The 18,327-nt window shown below is 45.5% G+C and overlaps 1 protein-coding gene and 1 long non-coding RNA gene across 13 annotated transcripts in view; one reads left to right on the top strand and one right to left on the bottom strand.

Moving 5' to 3' along the window:
- The window catches only part of EFCAB5 (EF-hand calcium binding domain 5), a 73,319-nt gene that overhangs the window by 30,234 nt on the left and 24,758 nt on the right, over nt 1-18,327 (bottom strand). For 9 of the 11 annotated variants that reach the window (XM_075904599.1, XM_075904593.1, XM_075904589.1 and 6 more), the window contains 6 exons: nt 17,533-17,603; nt 13,522-13,677; nt 7,065-7,164; nt 5,088-6,263; nt 3,657-3,749; nt 3,449-3,541 (listed from right to left, as the gene is read on the bottom strand). In XM_075904599.1, the coding sequence (XP_075760714.1) occupies nt 3,449-3,541; nt 3,657-3,749; nt 5,088-6,263; nt 7,065-7,164; nt 13,522-13,677; nt 17,533-17,603 (1,689 nt within the window). The remainder of the gene's footprint in view (nt 1-3,448; nt 3,542-3,656; nt 3,750-5,087; nt 6,264-7,064; nt 7,165-13,521; nt 13,678-17,532; nt 17,604-18,327) is intronic. The other 2 variants (XM_075904598.1, XM_075904600.1) reach the window with 1 other exon arrangement.
- LOC142819234 (uncharacterized) lies at nt 11,880-13,674 on the top strand. Of its 2 annotated transcripts, none has more exons than XR_012897030.1 (3): nt 11,880-11,970; nt 13,396-13,439; nt 13,544-13,674. It is a non-coding gene; the product is annotated as an uncharacterized LOC142819234 (long non-coding RNA). The 2 variants fall into 2 exon arrangements; XR_012897029.1 differs by having other exon boundaries at nt 11,886-11,970; nt 13,347-13,439.

The following is an 18,327-nucleotide window of genomic DNA, read 5'->3' as shown; positions in this document are numbered from 1 at the left end:
TCGTGTTGGTCGAGAGAGGGAATGATAGTTGAAAGGGTAACCATCTTGAAACGGTGGTATGCGATGTATTTGTTGAGGCGCCTGAGATCTAAAATGGGACGCCAGCCTCCTGTCTTCTTCTGGGTTAGGAAGTACGTCGAGTAGAATCCCCGGCCGCGGAATTGTGTTGGTACGTGTTCTACTGCGCCCAGTTGAATGAGGCGTGAGACTTCCTGTAGGAGTGCGGTTTCGTGAGAGGGGTCCCTGAAAGAGGGAAGGGTAGGAGGGTGGTTGGGCGGGGTAGAGGTAAAGGGGATGACGTAGCCAGACTGGACTAGATTCAAAACCCACTTGTCCGAGGTAATGAGGGACCATTGGTGGAAAAAGGCTCGGAGGGGGTAGTGAAATTGTAGGGTAGCTATCGGGAGGGTCGACGGATTGGCCTCCTGGCTCTCGACCAGGCCTTCAAACCTGCTGCTTGCCAGCCGGGGGATGAGGTGTGGCATGTTGCTGTTGACGCTGAGGTCTACGGCGAAGCGGTCTTTGTTTACGGAAATCGTATTTGGGCTGTTGACGGAATGGTTCCCTGGGCCGTTGGTAAGGCTGATATCTATTCCTTCTAAAAGGAGGAGTGTACATTCCTAGAGTTCTAAGGGTTGTACGGGAGTCCTTCATAGAATGTAGCACCTCATCGGTCTTGGATGCAAATAGATTGGTGCGATCAAAGGGTAAATCCTCGACCTTTTGTTGAAGGTCCCTAGGGACACCAGAAGGTTGTAACCATGACATTCGGCGTAGGACTATTGCGGAGGCTGTAATTCGAGCCGCAGTGTCTGCCACGTCCATGGCTGACTGTAAAGCTGTGCGTGAAATGGCCAGGCCCTCCTGCATAATGCTACGGAGGGTTGGGCGTTTATGCTCCGGGAGATGTTGAAGAAGGTCCTGGAGCTTCGCGTAATTGGCATTATCATAGTCTGCCAGCATAGCGGTATAATTGGCCGCTCTAAGGAGTAGTGTGGAAGAAGAATAGACCTTTCGGCCCATAATGTCCACCTTTTTGTGATCCCTGTCTTGTGGGGTTGATCTTAAATTAGGCTGTTTACCCTTGTGTCGGACCGAATCTACTACCAGGGAGTTAGGGGGTGGATGGGTGAACAGAAAGTCCATATCCTTGGGAGCGATAAAATATTTGCGGTCTACTCTCTTGTTTGTTGGTGTAATGGACGCTGGCGTTTGCCAAATGTTGTTGGCTGGGTCCATAATAGCCTCATCCATCGGGATGGCGATTCTGGTAGCTGTTGGGGGTTGAAGTGAGCGGAGAAGTCGATATTGTTTGACCTGGACCTCCTGAAGATCTTTTTCTTGAGCTAGTGCAACTCGTTTAAAGAGCTCTTGAAACTTTTTAGTGTCATCTCCCGACGGTGGGGCATCAGTGGTGACCGCTTCGTCTGGGGAGGAAGAGGAGTTATGCATCGGAGATCTGGTCTCGCCGTCAGAAAGTGAATCATGGCCATCTGAAGGAGCAGGAGAGTTTGGCTCTGTAGCTGATGTGGTAGCAGGAGGAGAGGCTGGAGGTGGCCTAGAGACTGTAGATGAGGGTCGGTGGTGAGACCTCTTTGGGTGTGGACTCCACGGTTGCCATTGTGTGGCGTATGGTGGTGGTGGATATGGATATTGGTGTGGATACCATTGGTGCGGGGGGGGAGGGTATGCGTACTGAACCGCAGGCATTTGCCAGGATGGAAGTCTTTGAGACGGGCTGGAATGTTGTGACGAGAATCTGCTTCTAGGTTCGGTTCCGATGCCACTAGCTGAAGAATGGTGTGATCTGGTAGAATGGATGGAGGAAGTCGGGGATGGCGGTGCCGACGAGGTGTGACTCCGCACCGGGGATCGGTACCGACTTCGGCTGTGAGAGGGTGCCGAGCGGTGCGGTTTCGGCGGTGATGTCGGTGCCGACGTACCTCTCTGCACCGAGGTTTTACTGGATAGGCTTTCGGTGCGGGCTTTCTTCGGTGCAGGGCCCGGTGCCGTTAGGTATTGTTTCGGTACCGAGCGCTCCATAGACGGTGCCGTCGGAGCCGATGACGGCTTAGGTGCCGAGGCGGCCGGTGCCGTTGCCTTTTGATTCGGCTCAGAATGAGCTCTCTTATGCGGTGCCTGCGTCTTAGACCGCGGCGCACCGGAGGTTCCCGGCATGTCCACAGTGCTCACCGGCGATCCTGAGGACATAGCTGAGGCCGGAGGGAGAGCAGATTTTGGTGTCGCCGAGGAAGAATGGGTAGGAGGCTGATCTTTCTCCATACCCTTAGCTTGCTGAGGCGAGTCGTCTGAGGAGGGACGGAGCGACTTCTCGTATAAGAGAGTCGTGAGTCTGTTGGCTCTGTCACGTCGCGCTCTGGCTGTTAGCTTAGAGCAGTGCTGGCACTTCTGCGTCTGGTGTGCCTCCCCCAGACACTTAATGCACGCCGAGTGTCCGTCGGACGCCGGCATGGCGTCCCGACATGATTCGCAGCGCTTAAAGCCCGGCGAGCCGGGCATGAAGGGCTGGGGAACAAGCGGCGAACCGCAACCGGGGAAAAACTTTTTTTTTTTTTTTTTTTTTTTTTTTGGTTTAACTGGTTAGGGGGGGTCTAAGAACTTGGATAATGAGGAAAGAGGGGGGTAAAAACGATAATTTTTAACTGTTTTTCTCTGACAGATTTGGCAGAGAGAGAGCTCCGTCTGCTGCCGAGGACAGTAGAGAAGGAACTGAGGAGCCGCGCGCGCGCAGGCGCCCTTCAGTTCGAACAACACTAGAGGGCGCCACGGCGCCTGCGCGCCGCGGCAGAAACAGCTAGAAAAGTCTCCGGTCGCCGGCGCGAGGACGCACCAGCACCCAGAGTGGAGCACCCACGGGGACCACTCGAAGGAGAATGACAGCTTCCCTTGCCGTTGTTCCCCATGAAAGGCCAGGCAGAGGCCTAGGAAGCATCCGTGCAATCATAGAATCATAGAATAATAGAATAATAGGACTGGAAGGGACCTCAAGAGGTCATCGAGTCCAGCCCCCCGCCCTCAAGGCAGGACCAATGAGGCAGCCTCCCCTGCCAGCTCTAGCAACAGACCAGTCTCTTGGCTACTCCCAGACTCCCGACCTCGTCTTGGAACTCAGCATCCACCTTTGAGCTCCAACTCTGAGTCTAACCCCTGCACTTGGATTCTGCTACCAGCTTTCATCCCTCCCTTTGGTAATGGGACTCCCACTCCAGCTATGGACCTGGCTTTGCTCCTTGACTCTTAGCTCTGTTCCTACCCTTGGCCAGCAGTACTAGGACTGATCCCAAACCTCAACAACACCTGAGCCTGAGCCTGACCTCCAACTGAGGCCCTGGACTCTGGCACAAGCCAGAAGTTTCACAGCAGTGCCCTGATTTCAGTGCCTCCCACACGAGGGCCACAGTTCACATCCAGCACTGTGATCACTTACCGGCAAATCTGGAATTTTCATCGTTCCAGTCCTCCTGAATTTTCTCACCATAGCTTCTATATCTGAAACTTAGGTCAGAAGCCATAAGGTCACCTGACAGAGGGACAACACGTATTATGTAGAGTGAAACCATAATTCACAAATCATTACATTTGTAGCAAAACAATCTCTAGAAAGCAAAGCAAAAAGTGTGGAAAACTGCAGTCACCTGACCATGGTATCCCATCTATCAGCTGGGCTGCCTTTTCAAATGCCTCTCTAGCTTGTGCCTGGGAAGCTTCCCTTGGTGGATGAGATAGACCTGAAATTTTAAAAAGGAACTGATTATAAACTGGAAGTGGTTCTTGAAGCTGGAACTACATGCAGCCCTACAGGCAGAAATCCATTCACACACCACACCTGTGTCACTGCAGTGCCCTTACTACATATACTTATTCATTTTCAATGTATTAAATTGCCCCCCATACAAATTCACAGGGTATGTGTTACATTTCTTAAGGACAGCTTCAAATGGCCATTTTAAACAGCAGCATACACTCCTCCACTAACCTCCTACTCCCACCCCCTCCCGTGGCAAATCCTGGAAAACAGACTTATACCTCTGCCCAATCAAGAGGGGAATCAATTCCCACAGTGAAGGGAAGATGTACTCTGTACTCATTCTACAGTGTGGTGAACACTTAGTGCATTGTATGAGTAATGCACATAGACTATTCTCAGAGTATCTCCCATGGCCTGGACACCCAACAGTAGGAACCAGTGTCCTGCACTCTCATTTACGGGGCACTTTAACCAACCTCCACCTGAAATAAGGGATTTTTCACCCAGCATTGAACAGCATACAACTCAGAGCCAGGCCTTGCCAATCTTGAACTGGTGGAGCACAAGAGGATTGACTAGTGGAGCGTCAGTGGGGAAGTCTGTCCAAGTGTTAGTATTCAACAAAGCGTTTAGCATGGCTTAGTGGGAGCGCTGGAATTCATCAGTTGTAGCCATCTATAACTGAAAAGTACAGTCTCCCTTTTAGAAATGAGGCACTTTAAAATAAATGCCTTTTGCTATCAGATGCTATCATCTATCTCCTTAGGGCTCTTTGTTTCATTTTTCTAATAATTATTGAAACCCATTTCTATATTTAATGTTACCAGATTCCCCTCTGTCATGGAAATGGAAACATGAAGATTCTCTCTCTTAGAAAGGCAGTGTTGCTTGAAAAAGCACCATTTTGCTTTCAAATGGCTGTTTAGTGTCTGGAATACATATCACAGATCAAGCAAGTGCTTGGTATTGTCTGAGTGGAACAGACTGTAAAATCTTGATTGGAAACATCATGCTGAGAAAATATAAAAACCTAAGGTCTTGTCTACTCGTAAACTTGCAACAGTTTAACTTAATACGTTTTTAAACCAGTGCAGTTTTGTGTATACACACTGTTATTTGCTTTAAAAGTGTCTATTTCAATTGACCTTACTCCAGGGTTTTTAAATCAAAATAAAGGAGTCCCAGTCTGAAATGAGAGCGGCTATACATATACTTGCACAGGCTTTACATCAGTTTAAATCACACCTGTGGTTAAACTAGTACAATTTTGCATATACCCAAAGCCTCAGCTCCAATGTCACATCCGAAAAGGGTTTACCTGTACTCTGGTCTTGCAAAAGTGTTTGCTCCCGGGAAAGGGTTGGCGGGGAGTCCTCAGCCTGCATGTTGGTCTCTGTGCTTGCTTGTAATCCTGATTGACTGCCATGTACCTCAGAACCACTCTCTTTTCCCTCAGGGGGTTCTTTCCCAAGCTCTGCAGTTTCCTCTTTATACTCTGGAATCAGAGCAGCTCCCTCTGCTGAGACTGTGCTTTCTGCCTCAGGCATTGGTATTGAAACTGCCTCACTTGGCTCTGCAGTCACATCCCGTTTCCCCTGACAATCCTGTGCTTCTGAACCAAGTTCCTTCTCCAAGATTAGATTCTCTTCTTCACAGTGTGGGGCTAGAATGGGTTCACCTGGCTCTGTAGCCACCTTGTGTTCCTCCTGGCTGACCCCTTCTTCGGAACCATTTTCTTTATCTATGGTTACATTCTCTTCCTCCGGAGCTGCTACCCGAACATGTTCATTCTGGCTCCCTGGATCTGCAGTATCAGTCTGTTTTTCTGTGTCTATGTCCTCTCTGGAAGTGGTTTCCTTATTAAGGATTGTAGATCCCTTTCTACTGTCAGATTTGGAGACCTCCTGGCTCACTGTAACATCACTTGCTTCCATTGCCAAGAAGGTGTTTGGTTCCTCCAAGTGTGGCGAGGGGTCAGTTTCTTCCTTCTCTGTAGTCTCTGTAGTTACATAGAGACCAGGTTTCTCCTCTGAGGTTGGATTCTCTTCTCCAGGGGTTGGTGCTGAAACAGTCTCATACAAATCAGTCATCAAATCTTCTTCCTCTTGAGGCCCCTGAACTTCAGAGCCAGGTTCTATGGGCGAGACAATCTGCTCTTCTCCGAGGGAAATTGCTGGGACAGTCTCACTAAGCTCGCACGTTAAACTGGGTTCCTCCTTACTGACCGCATCGGTCCCAGAGTCACTCATCTGTTCAAGAGCAAACACTTGGTCTGGCTCTGCCTCTGGCTCTCTGGGTCCATCTTCCAAGATACACGTTTCAAATGCACCTGGACTATTAGCAGTTCGCATTTTAGAAGACAGAGTCCCTCCCTCAGAAACTTCTGTTTGAGACAATACGAATACTTCACTGGGTTCCTTGGAAGCTATCTGTCCGTCATTAAAGTCTCCCCAGAACTCAGTAAGCTCTAGCTCTTGCAATTCAATGATTGGCCCTAACGTAGAAAAGCAGTTGTTCAGCTGATAATCTGCATTGTTTTATGACTGCTAACTAAAGGTGAAGTAGAATGCAAAAGAGTAAGAAACTGGAGTAAAGTACTTTCTTGTGAACCTAGAATTCCCTGTAAGTACTACCAGTACATGCAACCTCAGAAACCCAAAGCTTAGCTTTGGAGATAGAGCTTGTGCAAATTGGGCATTTTCTTTACTTCTAGAAGGATTCTTCTTGCTATCAAGAAGACTACTATGCCACATGCCATACTGCCATCTTTGTGTTCTTCCACACTAAAAGGGAAGCGATGATGTACATGTTACAATTTCCATTGTTTCTCATCTAAGCAAGATTCTCTCAAGCAGTTTATTCCCAATATCTAAAAAGCATTGTAATTTTAGAAATTTTAGGTAGAATATCCTCTATATTCTCTGTTCCCTTTAGTCTTCTATTCTGACAGAGAAATGTTAGTTTAGAAGTACAGGTAGTGCTAACATTTATCTAATGCGTCCCAGATTTAAAAAAAACAATTATTTGGGGGAAAGTAATCATATTTGGACTACTGCTTATCGTAATAAAGTATTCTACAGCAAAATATATATATATTGCAATAAAATCTTGTCTAAAAGTTGAAAGATTTAGGCCACTTCTAATTGTGATATAAATGTTGCAGTGTTGGTCTAGGAGGCTTTTAGGTTTCATCTTTTGCTGACAACACTTATATAGATGTATCATAATTGGAAAACCTCGCATGAAGTGTTAAATATGAATGTTTAAATATGTTCCAAATATGCTTTGTACTTACATTGTCTTGGATTACAGAATCTCCTCCTAGCAATCATTGGGATGCTGTCATAGAAGTCTTCCAGTAAAGCCAGTGTCCTCTGCCTGTCCAAGAGGCCAGCCTAAGCATAACAGTTATTGTCAATGATTCAAGATAGATTCTTTAGTTCTAGGGGGTTTTTTTAATCAAAACTTAACAGAGACGCATCTTGTATGATCTATGAAACCTAAGTGCTTTATTCCTTGGCAGTGGGCCAGAACAAGACCTATGGCCCAGATCCTCAAAAATATTTAGGTGTCTAACTCCCACTGATTTCAATTGAAGTTTGTTGCCTAACCATCTTTGTGAATTCAGGCCTACATGATGTATGTCCCACTTGTACCATCAAGGGGAAATCCAGGTTCCACTGAAGTCAATTTGATTTTGCTGGAGGTAGGGATCAGCATGATTGCCTGGAGGAGAAACGAGGAATTTTCTCCTCTGGATATAGCACTGGGCAGCAGTAGTGGCTACATGCATTAAGTATGAGTGGTTTGGTTTTCGTCCCTCCTTCACTTCCTTTGAACCGTCAGGCACTGGCTACTAGCAGAGAAAGGAGTGTGACTGTGACGTAGTGTGGGTACCTTGCTGGTTGCTAGGCTTAGGTTGTGAGTGACTTCCACTAGCTGCTGGCTGCAGCACGGCCCAGCAGGGCAGGGGATGAGTCATTATGCAAGGGGGTTTCAAACTTGTCTGACCAGTGATCTTCGAGGGAGCGGAACAATGGGAAGAAGGGGAGTGGAGCCCTGGCTGGGGGCAGGGCTAGAAGTGAGTGAGTTAGGTTTCTGTCTGGGAAGCAAGGGAGAAGGAGCTAGGGAGGGGGGCTGGGCTTGTAGGGCCCAGCCACCCCCCATCTCAAGGGGGTGGGGGCACTGAGGCCTCCTAGCCCCAGTTCCTGTAACCAGATTACATCTGTGCTGTGCTGTATCCTGGAGAAGCAATAAACTCCCTCTATTCTATTGGCTGGTGGAGTCTGTCCATGCCATTACGGGGGTGCAGGAGACGGGAAAACCCCAACACACCATCACAGTGACAAACCCCTATGTTCCTGTTAGAAGGCACACATATTCTTGATAGCTGATGTCACAAAGAGCTCTGATGCTCTAGCAAGCAAAAGAGCAGTTTCCTGGTGAGGTCCTGGAAAGAGACCAGCATTCAAATTACCTACAATGGTTCTGTGTACATGGTCGCCTATTTTGAAGCTTGCTAGAAAGGTTGCTCCTACTCATAAGAACGGCTGCTTGTCTTGAATAGACTTGTGCCTCATGCAGGCCTTGCAGAGACACATCCTGGAAGTGAGGAGCTTGACCTTTGGGAGCCAGGGGGAAGCAGGCCTCAGTGCTCTCTGACATTCTGGGTAGCATTAACACCCTTGCTGTTTGGAGACAGGGGAAATGGATAGTAAAGGCAGGGAAAAGATGAGGCAATTGGTAATTTCCCATTAGGAAACTGTGATTTAAAAAAAGTAAAGCAATCTCAGGATTCCGACGCTGCTAGGTTGGAGGCACCACCCTGGGCAGCTATGAGGGGAAACGGTGGCCAAGGAGACCTCAACAAACCCCATCTGTCAGTGAGGGGGACACAAGTTCTTCAAGAGCCATAAAGAGGAGACGGAACGTGGTTTTAAATGATCAGCCTCCTGTAACTCAGTTCAGGCTGGGCAGAAGTGCAGGGACTTCCAGCTGTATTTCAGCTGCACATGCCATTGGGACAAATGTAGTCACATAATTCTCTCTCTGAGACTTAGCATATTAACCGTTTGTTTCCAAGTCCCTTATTCTTCTTGACATTAGAGTACAATTCCCTTGGTACCCAAGAAAGGAGCATGCTTTTTACACAGTGTGCTTTTATATTTAACATCCCAGATCTGCACCTCCTTAGCATCAACCCAAACACGCCTATTTTTGAAGATATTACCATATCACCAGAGGAACGCGTTGATACTCAATTGAATATTCCCATTACACCCTCTTATTTTCCCCTGAGAGTCTCTGCCCATCACAATCACTAGAAAGTTTCTCTGACAGTTGTCAGGACTAATGCAAACTTTCATTTTCTCCAAAAAGCAACTAAAATGAATGAAGTAATTTGTTTGAGAGAAAATAAAGATGATGTTCATGGTTACAGATGCTTTTTGCCAAGGAAAAAACTAAATTTTGGAGACAAATACAAAGACATGGAGAACAAGTTTGGTCCTACTGGGAATAAATGTGCTTTTTGAAATATGAAAACCAGTAAAAGCACATGATATTTAAGTGTGGAAAGAAATTCCTGGACATGCATTGTGGATGGATTCCTGTTTTGTTTTAAATTTGATGTAAGCTCTTGGACTCCTATGGCTTTGTCAGAGCATCACCAGTCACATGCTATCACGGGACGAGGAGCCCTTACAATTCCGTTTGGGGATTACGATAGTACAAGGCTGGGAGAAAGGATGGGGAGTGGGTTATTATACCAGGAAAATCATGTTGATGCTACTCACAACCCAATGTAATGGGGTCTTCAATATCCTTGCAACACTGTTCCCTGAAAATTATGTTTCATAAGCCTGGTGTATGAATTTGGGGTGATGAAAGATTTCAGCCTACCATCCTGGAAGACTGAGCCCTTCATAGATCTGCAGAGAAGGTTCAGCACGCCATAAATAGCAGAAGGTAGCTGTTCGTGTACTGCCCCACAAAATATGCCTTCACTTGACCTAGTGGGACTACCCCTAGCACGGAAAAGAGCTAGTTCAGACTTCATGGCTCGTTCAGCTCTTGGCTTCCCTACTGAGATTGATAACAAAGAGGCCAATTAGTGCCAGCTGCAGTGGTGTTTTTTTATCAGAATTAGACTGAGACACCCTAATTCATTTCACCCTCCAACACATAGTGACAATCCTGAGTCCTTCCAGCAAAGGATCTATAGCCCACTGTCATATCCCCAAGCCATGCGAGTCAGCACCTTCTGATCCGTTACATTTAAAATATTCTGCACTGTGTGTAGGAGATGTGCACACCATGACAACCAAATTCCCTTGATGCTGCCCAGGGCAGTATTGCCATGATGGCTACGGGTAAGGAAATCTTTGTTCTTTTTCTGTCTGGAGAGGTATCAGATAATGTGCTACTCGTGCCTTGTTTTCAAAAATAATCTCTCACTATAATCAGTTACTTTTTAAGATCCTGGGCAGAAAATGCCCTGAAAATTAATGTCGATATAGTTGTAATGTCAAATGGAACACATCTAGGCACAGTGAGGACAGAAGCATTAAATCCAAAGTGTCTTTTCCTTTGTGGGATTAGAGTAGAGTTTTACATGTTATTCTGGCATTGTTTTGGGGAGTGATTGAGTAGGCAGCCTAGATATTCCAGGAAGTTCTGGCTGAGCTGACATCCTCACATATGTGCATTTTTGAAACCATAATCATGATTGTGAAGATTCCTTGTAATCAGACTGTACCTTAGATACTCCTGTCTCAGTTTTGTATTCATTAATGGCCCTATTAGTAAACAACTGAGACAGAGAATACCACTCACCCCTGCAAAAGGGGAATAATTACCTGCCACCAAACAACTGCAAATTAGGAAACTAGCTTGCTGTGCTTCACAAAATGACGACCACAGGTGATAGATCACACTCAACAAGTCAGAGGTCTTTATGGATTAGCTTGCACCTCTGCTCCCCCTGTGAGACAGCACAGCACAGACTGATTAGCGCTCTCTGAGGGCAACCATGTCAGACCCAAAAGAAGGGCACTAATGCCATTTGTAAGCTGGTGAGCAAGTCTGCCTAAACTGATACCAAGAGTGGCCATGTTTCAACTGTGATTCTTGTTCTCCCTCCAAAGATGGAGGGTGCTGGGTGCTGTCCCTCATTTGATTCTAGCATTAATGAGTCTTCGCTGAGGTCATTGTTTATCAGAGGCAGAGGGATGGCGATTACTAGACGACAATGGAAAATGTCTGATACCATCTCTTCTCACATACGTCTGTGCTTGTACGTGCAGTACTTTGTCAGACTCAGCCAGCAAAGAATGAGAGGAGAAGGGACTCCTTCAAAATGCGGAGAAATAATACTGACCGTGTTCCCCTCTCTCGAGGAAGATGCCCTTTTGATCTTCCTGAGACTAGGAATTTAAATATTTTCTGGATGAAACAGAGACACATCCCTTTTTCCCCCTGCCCCTCAACTGAGCAAACAGCTTGCCTATCGTTCTCTAAAACAGTGTATTTGTAGCCATATCAGTCCCAAGATATTAGTGAGACAAGGTAGGGGAGGTACTATCTTTCAACAGAAGCTGGTCTAATAAAAGCTATTACCTCGTCCACCTTGCCATTCTAATTCTCTAAGCACACGGTTGTGGCTAGCATGTGCTGTGTGATTCTATTTCTTAGAGGCAATGACCTCCCTAGAATGACATTACAGGGCAGTCCACTCCTTGCTGGCAGTCTTGCAGTGAACATCAGCTGATGGGTGAGGAACGAAATACACAACACAGGTAAGGGTGATGTCACAGGGGCTGGCCAGAGGGCTACAGCAGAGATCTTGAAGGGAGGTATGTGAGCCTCAGATTAAGGAGGTCTCTGTTTCCTGGTAAACTGGCAGGGGCTGACCTAGTACTAGCAGGAACTTTGCAGAAGCAGGCTGGACAATCAGACCAGTTGGAACACCTGGAGCCAATTAAGAGCCTTCCAGAGCCAAGGGAGTCAGGCTACTCAGACCACCTGGGGCCAATCAAGAACCAGTTAAGACTGGTTTAAAAGGGCTCCTCTTCTACTGTTAGTTCAGGGGTGTGCAAGGAGGAGGGAAGGAGCAAAAGCTCTGAGAAAGAGAGGTGTTTGAGAGAGATCTGGGACCTGCAGCTCAGGCAGAGTGTTGTGGAGGAGCAGGACAGGATGCTCAGGTACCAGAGGAAAGATACTGGGAGGGCTTGTTTGGGAAGCTTCCCAGGGAAATAGTTGTCAGTAAATCAAAACAAAGCCTGGGGCTACATCTACACTGCAGGCTTTCTGTGCAAGAACTTGCTGAGTGTCTATGCTGAATGTGTTCTTGTGCAAGTAAATTTACAGTACAGAGTTGGAAAACAGGACTTCTTCTGAAAGGCTATGTCTATGATTTTCTGGAAATGCTTTTAATGGAAAAGTTTTCTGTTAAAAGCATTTTTGGAAAAGTGTCTAGATTGACATGGATGCTTTTCTGCAAAAGCACTTTTTGTGGAAAAGTGTCTGTGCCAATCTAGAGGGGCTTTTGTGCAAAAAAGTCCCGATTGCCATTGGGGCTTTTTTGTGCAAAACAAATCTGAGCTGTCTACACTGGCCCTCTTGTGCAAAAGGGACTTTTGCCCGAACAGGAGCAGCATAGCATTTCTGCAAGAAGCACTGACTTCTTACAGTAGGAAGTCAGTGCTTTTGTGGAAATTCAAGCGGCCAGTGTAGACAGCTGGCCAGTTTTTCCAGAAAATCTGGCCAGTCTAGACACAGCCCAAGAGGAATAAGTTCTCTTGTGCAAGAGCTCTTGCACAAGAAGGCAATGTAGACAGGCAATGTGACTTTCTTGTACAAGAAAGCCCTATGGCTAAAATGGCCATCAGAGCTTTCTTGTGCAAAAGTGTCCACACTGCCATGGACGCTTGTGTGCAAAAGCACATGGCAGTGTTGCCGTGCTCTTGTGGAAGACTTTTTGCACAAGAATTCTTGCACAAAACAGTTCTTGCGCAAGAAGCCTGCAATGTAGATGTAGCCTGGGCGTAAAACAAACCCCATCTGTTGCCACTGCTTTGGGGTCCCTGGGCTGGAACCCAGAGTAGTTTGTTGGCCTGGATTTCCCCCCCCCCCCCCCCCCAACCCTTCCCATACCATTAGTCAGCCCCTGGGTAGGGTGACCAGAACTGTAGAGGGGTTTTGCCCCATATGGACTAGCCTGTGATGAGTATGGCTGTGTGGAGGGTCACAGTGAGCCTGAGGCTGAACACTGTCTGCCAGAAGCACAGGCCCCATGGGCACAGCCAGAGCTCTGCCACTGGGGGTACATGCAGGGTTATGGAGATAGCCACAGGATTTTGACTGTTTTTTATCTCTGTCTACACTGCAGTAACAAACCTGCTGCACTGAGCTTCAGAACTTGGGTGAACAGACTTGTGAAAGGGGTTGGGTGCAGGGCCCAGCTTCAGACAGAGTATCAACTCCACACTGTTTAGTTCTGGATCCCATGTCCTGCAAGCCTGAATCAATTGACATGGGCTAGGGGACTCAGCACTGTGGGTTTTTCATTGCATGATAGAACAAGTCTCAGCCCATTTCACTGTGTAACAACTGCTCTCTTCCAAAAGAAGGCTGACTCAATACCAAGAAAGAACTTGGAGCCACTGACGAGGTATGAAAAAAAAGCAATTACATTAATGAGAGATACCAGATCAGAAACATGACAGTGTCAAATGTGTTGTTTCTTTACCTACCTTTCCATGGTCACAATGCAAGAAGAGGTCAGCAAACATTTGCCGCCACATGTCATGTCTTATTATATCTCGGACATCATCAGCACACTGCCAGAGGTGCTTCAGGAATTCCTGGAACATATCACTTGTAAAGTTTTTGATGTAAGAATGGACATACTGTGGAGGGAAAGATGAGGTATAAATGTTTAATTTCTTTTCCAATAGTCCTTTTTTATAGATACATTTTAAAGTGTACTGCATAAGATGGACATCAAAACCAACTTAATAGTATCTGCAAGTTAAAGACAGTCTCCACAAGAGTAACACCAGCTTTGTTGCATGGCTGCTACAGCTAGCCAATTTTATTATGGAAGCACCTGCGTTGCCAGTCAGGATTGGGGGCCCATCGTGCGAGGCACTGAACAAACACGAATGAGAAGTGTCTGTCTCGTCCCTGATCTAAAAGGTCACTTAGCAACTTGCTCAGAGGCTACATCTAAACTGGCATGATTTTCTGGAAATGCTTTTAATGGAAAAGTTTTCCGTTAAAAGCATTTTCGGAAAAGAGCGTCTAGATTGAAAACAAAAAGAGCGATTTAATTTTCAGTTCAATTCACAATCAGTAGTTTCCAAATGTGAGAGGCCCACATCAGTCTGAAGCCAAACCTTTCTTTTCAGTCTTCCAGGAAGATGATGCTAACTGCTCATAAAGGTAAATGTAAGATGAATAGGGCAAACGGGGAGAAGGAATGACTGGACAGTAAGGTCTATTCAGACTGTGGGATAGTCTCCCAAAGGAATTGCTGAAAGCTACATCACTTGGATCATTTAAAATGGATAGGAAAAAGCCCTGGAAAATACACTGCAAAAACAATCTTCTAGTGACAGGAAATAAGACTAGCTGAGCTGATATTGTAGGTACTTTACATTTCTGATTTCCATTACTGTTTGCCTCAATTGCCAGTTAAAACAAATGGTACACACAGCGTTATTTAAAGCATTCATTTAGTCTGAATGCAATAGGAATTTATTAAGAACTCATTCATGTATTTCACAAATTATGGATTGACACTCTTTTTTAGTGATAAAAGGGATATTCTGAGATTCCATTATCTGTAATAGTTTCCTTAGTTTAGTCACATGGAGGTTAAATTTTAAAACATACAATTTCATGATGAACAAAATAAATCCTCAACAAAATACCCCAAAATGCATCTCTTTGCAAAATACTAAATGTGTGACTCCCTTGGGTGTGCGGAAGGCAAAGAACTTACATAGTTGCATGGGATTCATCTCTGCACAGCTGCTTTATACTCTGTTCTTAATTATCCTAACAGCACCCACTAGAACTGCTAAAGTTAAGGACTCTCATCATTTCTAGTCTAAATGTTCCTTTTCACAGTTTATAGCCCAACCATAAAATCTAAGTCTACCGTAGGTGAAAGCTTGACCAGTAAAGTCTCAGCTCAGAGTTTTTCCAGTAAATTTAGCATTAACTGATCTGATTGTTTTTAAGTTAACGAAGGGAAACGTGATAAAATGAAATCCTTAACTACATTCTTTGACTTTGAGTTAGACACACGTTATGTTTCTTAACTATACATTTTTGTTATTTTTTATTTGTCATTTGTTTCCTAGAGTGAATTCTTTTCTATTTTGGTAGATCTTAGAAGTCTGAGCACAGTGGAATAGGGACAGCTTCTTCAACTACAGGCGAGGCTAAGAGATGGCACATACAATTGCCGGTCACCAGGTTATTTGGCCCATAGAATGCTATTCCTTTGGTGTGCTATTTTGTGACTCATCATGTTCAAGGTTTTTGAAGTCCCTTTCATCTGAGCAAAATGAAGCCCTTAACAAACAATCTCCTAAGCCTCACACGAACAAAAGGAAGTAGTACTTATTCTCACGATACCAATAGGTAATGTGAGGCACGGGTCTAAGGTAAATCTTCAACTCTCCCACCATTTTGGGTATCCAATTTACAACATAAATTAGACATTTTAGAAAGTATGATCTTAAATGACTTGACCAAGACCACAACACAAGCCAGTTTTGTCTATTATTCTTTAACCACCAGGCAACAGCACTTGTTATGTATTCTGTTCTCACTGATTGGGAACTGCTCAGGCAGATTAAGAGCACCATTAGTAGCAGAGTTAATGTGGATGCATTGGAGTGCATAGTAATCCCCTTCAGACAGCATGCTTTAAATTTATGTCATGGGGCAGTGACCTACACATACAACCAACCAATGGCCTGAGTGACTTTTGGTTTAATAAAGAGCACACTTAATTCTGGATGCACAAGGGTATTAAACAAATAAGAACACAAATCATAACCATACATTTGTATCCCGATTTTTAAAGTTTTAGTAGCATTTTCTTCAGATTAGTTAAATCTTCTTTTGTCTTCCACCTTCCTTTGGCAGTTATAGGACAAGTTAGAACAGGGATACAGAGACTTACTAGGAAAGCTGCCCATTTGCATGCCTGTTACCAGAGCAGGTAGCAGTCACAAAGACTGACAATCTGGAAGATGGAGTGAGAGGGAGGGCTGGATTTACTACCTTCTTATAGCTTTGTCACTGTAACACTTCAAAGATGCCCGAGAGACACTGACCATTGCTCAGCCTCGGGCATTCCCCTATTTGCTGACACACATGCTTGTCTGTTCACAAGCACACACATGTTCAGGCTCACATGCTCACACCCACACAGTCTCCAGCACCTGCACGAAATAGGAAACAGTGGGGATGCTTCCTTGAATTAAGCTGATTTAGAAAAAACCCACTCATGGTACAGAGGGGTTAGGGGTAAGAGGACAAGGAGGCAGGGCTGATCCATTAAGATCCTTTGGTTGCTATGATAATGGACTACTACCCTAGTTCCCCACAGATGCCTGGGAGCAGCCTAGACCCACTGAATCCTTGTGTCACATGGGCGACATGCTGTGAGAAGAGTCAATATTGCTTAAGTTTGTTGCAACAGGAACCAAGCACTTATCTTACGTTTCATAGGCTCCCTGGCATGGATTTTAAACCAAAATGCCAAGATGGCAAAATATACTCTCTCTGTGGGCAACAATAGTAATGCTGTTCTTCCCCGCTTAGCTTCTGTTGTCCTGCACTTTGGAGCTATGTCTAAACTATGATCCTCTTGCGGAAGAGCAAATGCAAATGGAGCGCTCATTTGTATATATCGTGCTCTCTTTTGCATTTCCTCTTCCTTTCCCTTTTGCACAAGAGGTTTTTGCCCAAAAAATCCCTGCATAGATGGTGCCTTTTTGCGCAAAAACCCCCTTTTGTGCAAGAGCTGTTCTTTTTGAGGAAAAACAACTCTTGAGCAAAAAGGGGTTTTTGCTCAAAAAGGCACCATCTACACAGCACTTTTTTTGGGAAAAAAATCTCTTGCAGAAAAGGGAAAGGAAGAGGAAATGCAAATGAAAGTGCAACATATGCAAATGAGCGCTCCATTTGCATTTTCTCTTCTGCAAGAGTATTGTAGTTTAGACGTAGCCTGGTTAACAGAATTCCCACCAGCAGGGCAGTGCTGGGGGGACCATACCAATTGCATTAGAATGCTAGTTACACTGGGAGGAGGTCTCTGTACATTGCTGATGCAAAATCTGAATTCATCAGTGATTTGAAACTCAGCTGCTTGCAGCATGGCTCAGGTGGTGCCCTCATGCACATTAAGAAGGAACCAGGTGTTAACAACATTGTTTTTCAAATATCCCTGATCATTAATCCATAGAGCCACCCCAGGCAGCAACTCTGGAGGAAGCGACATGTTTCAACCTACGGGGTGATGAGGTAGGTCTACAAGATAGGGATGTGTATGTGAATATAAGAAGATAATAATGGCAACCCGGAACCATGGGATGGCCTAACATTGCCAGAGTCACAGCCAAGGACTGGGGAGAAGGCTTTCATCTTCTATTGTCAGCACCCACCAGGGGAGGAAATACTCCTACAAGGCCTCAATAACAGGAACAGAATTCGGACTCAGGTGCAGTTATTGGGTTTCTCACCTCCCTAAACTCTTCCTCATTCACTTTTTTTCCCAGTGTATCGAGGGTTTCCAGCTTCCTGCCATAGATCTCTAGTGGAGAAAGAGCGGAGATTAGACAGGAAACAGGCAGCTGCATTTGTGCAGTATTGTCTTTCTACCTAGAGGTACTCTGGCCTCTGGTAGGGAGTGGCAGGAAACTGAAGTACCTGCATCTACCCTGCATGTTCAGCTCTCATTCCGAATTAGTAGTGTACTTTCCGGCTATATGAATACAGGCTGAGTCAGTGTCTTTCCATTGCTGAGCCCCCCTGGTTCCCATCTCAAAGGCCAGCCATGCTGGCTGGTGCAGACAAGGCTATACGGCCAAGAATGACAAAGAGCTGTAAATCACAGGGAGCTCAACGAGAGCTACACCAGCTGATGCAAGGGCAGAAAGTGTTTGGGAGGTGATGAATGGGGATAGTTCCCTTACATGTTGGGAACCAGCGGTCAGATTCCTTGCAGCTCTGGCATGACTTTGGAATAACCGGCAAGGATTCTGAAAACAAGACTTTTAGTGTAGCCACCATATGGAGACATTCCCGCTGATTTTACAAACTCTGAAGCCACCTTTTGGCCGGTCAGAGCCACGTCATGCAGCTAAGAAAGGCCAAGGGTTTGCATGGGAAGTCTTGAAAGAAGAAACACTACTTCCTTTGGGATTATTATTCTGTTATTCTTGCTTCTACAAAATGGTGAATAGAGCACTAGGAATACTGAGAACACACTCAATGGAACCTATATATTTCTTGCCCCCTTAAGACGTCCATAAGTT

Source organism: Pelodiscus sinensis, chromosome 21 (assembly GCF_049634645.1).
Source record: "Pelodiscus sinensis isolate JC-2024 chromosome 21, ASM4963464v1, whole genome shotgun sequence".
Taxonomy (NCBI): Eukaryota; Metazoa; Chordata; order Testudines; family Trionychidae; genus Pelodiscus; species Pelodiscus sinensis.
The sequence above is the reverse complement of the archived record's forward strand: the minus strand, read 5'-3'. Positions and strand labels throughout refer to the sequence as shown.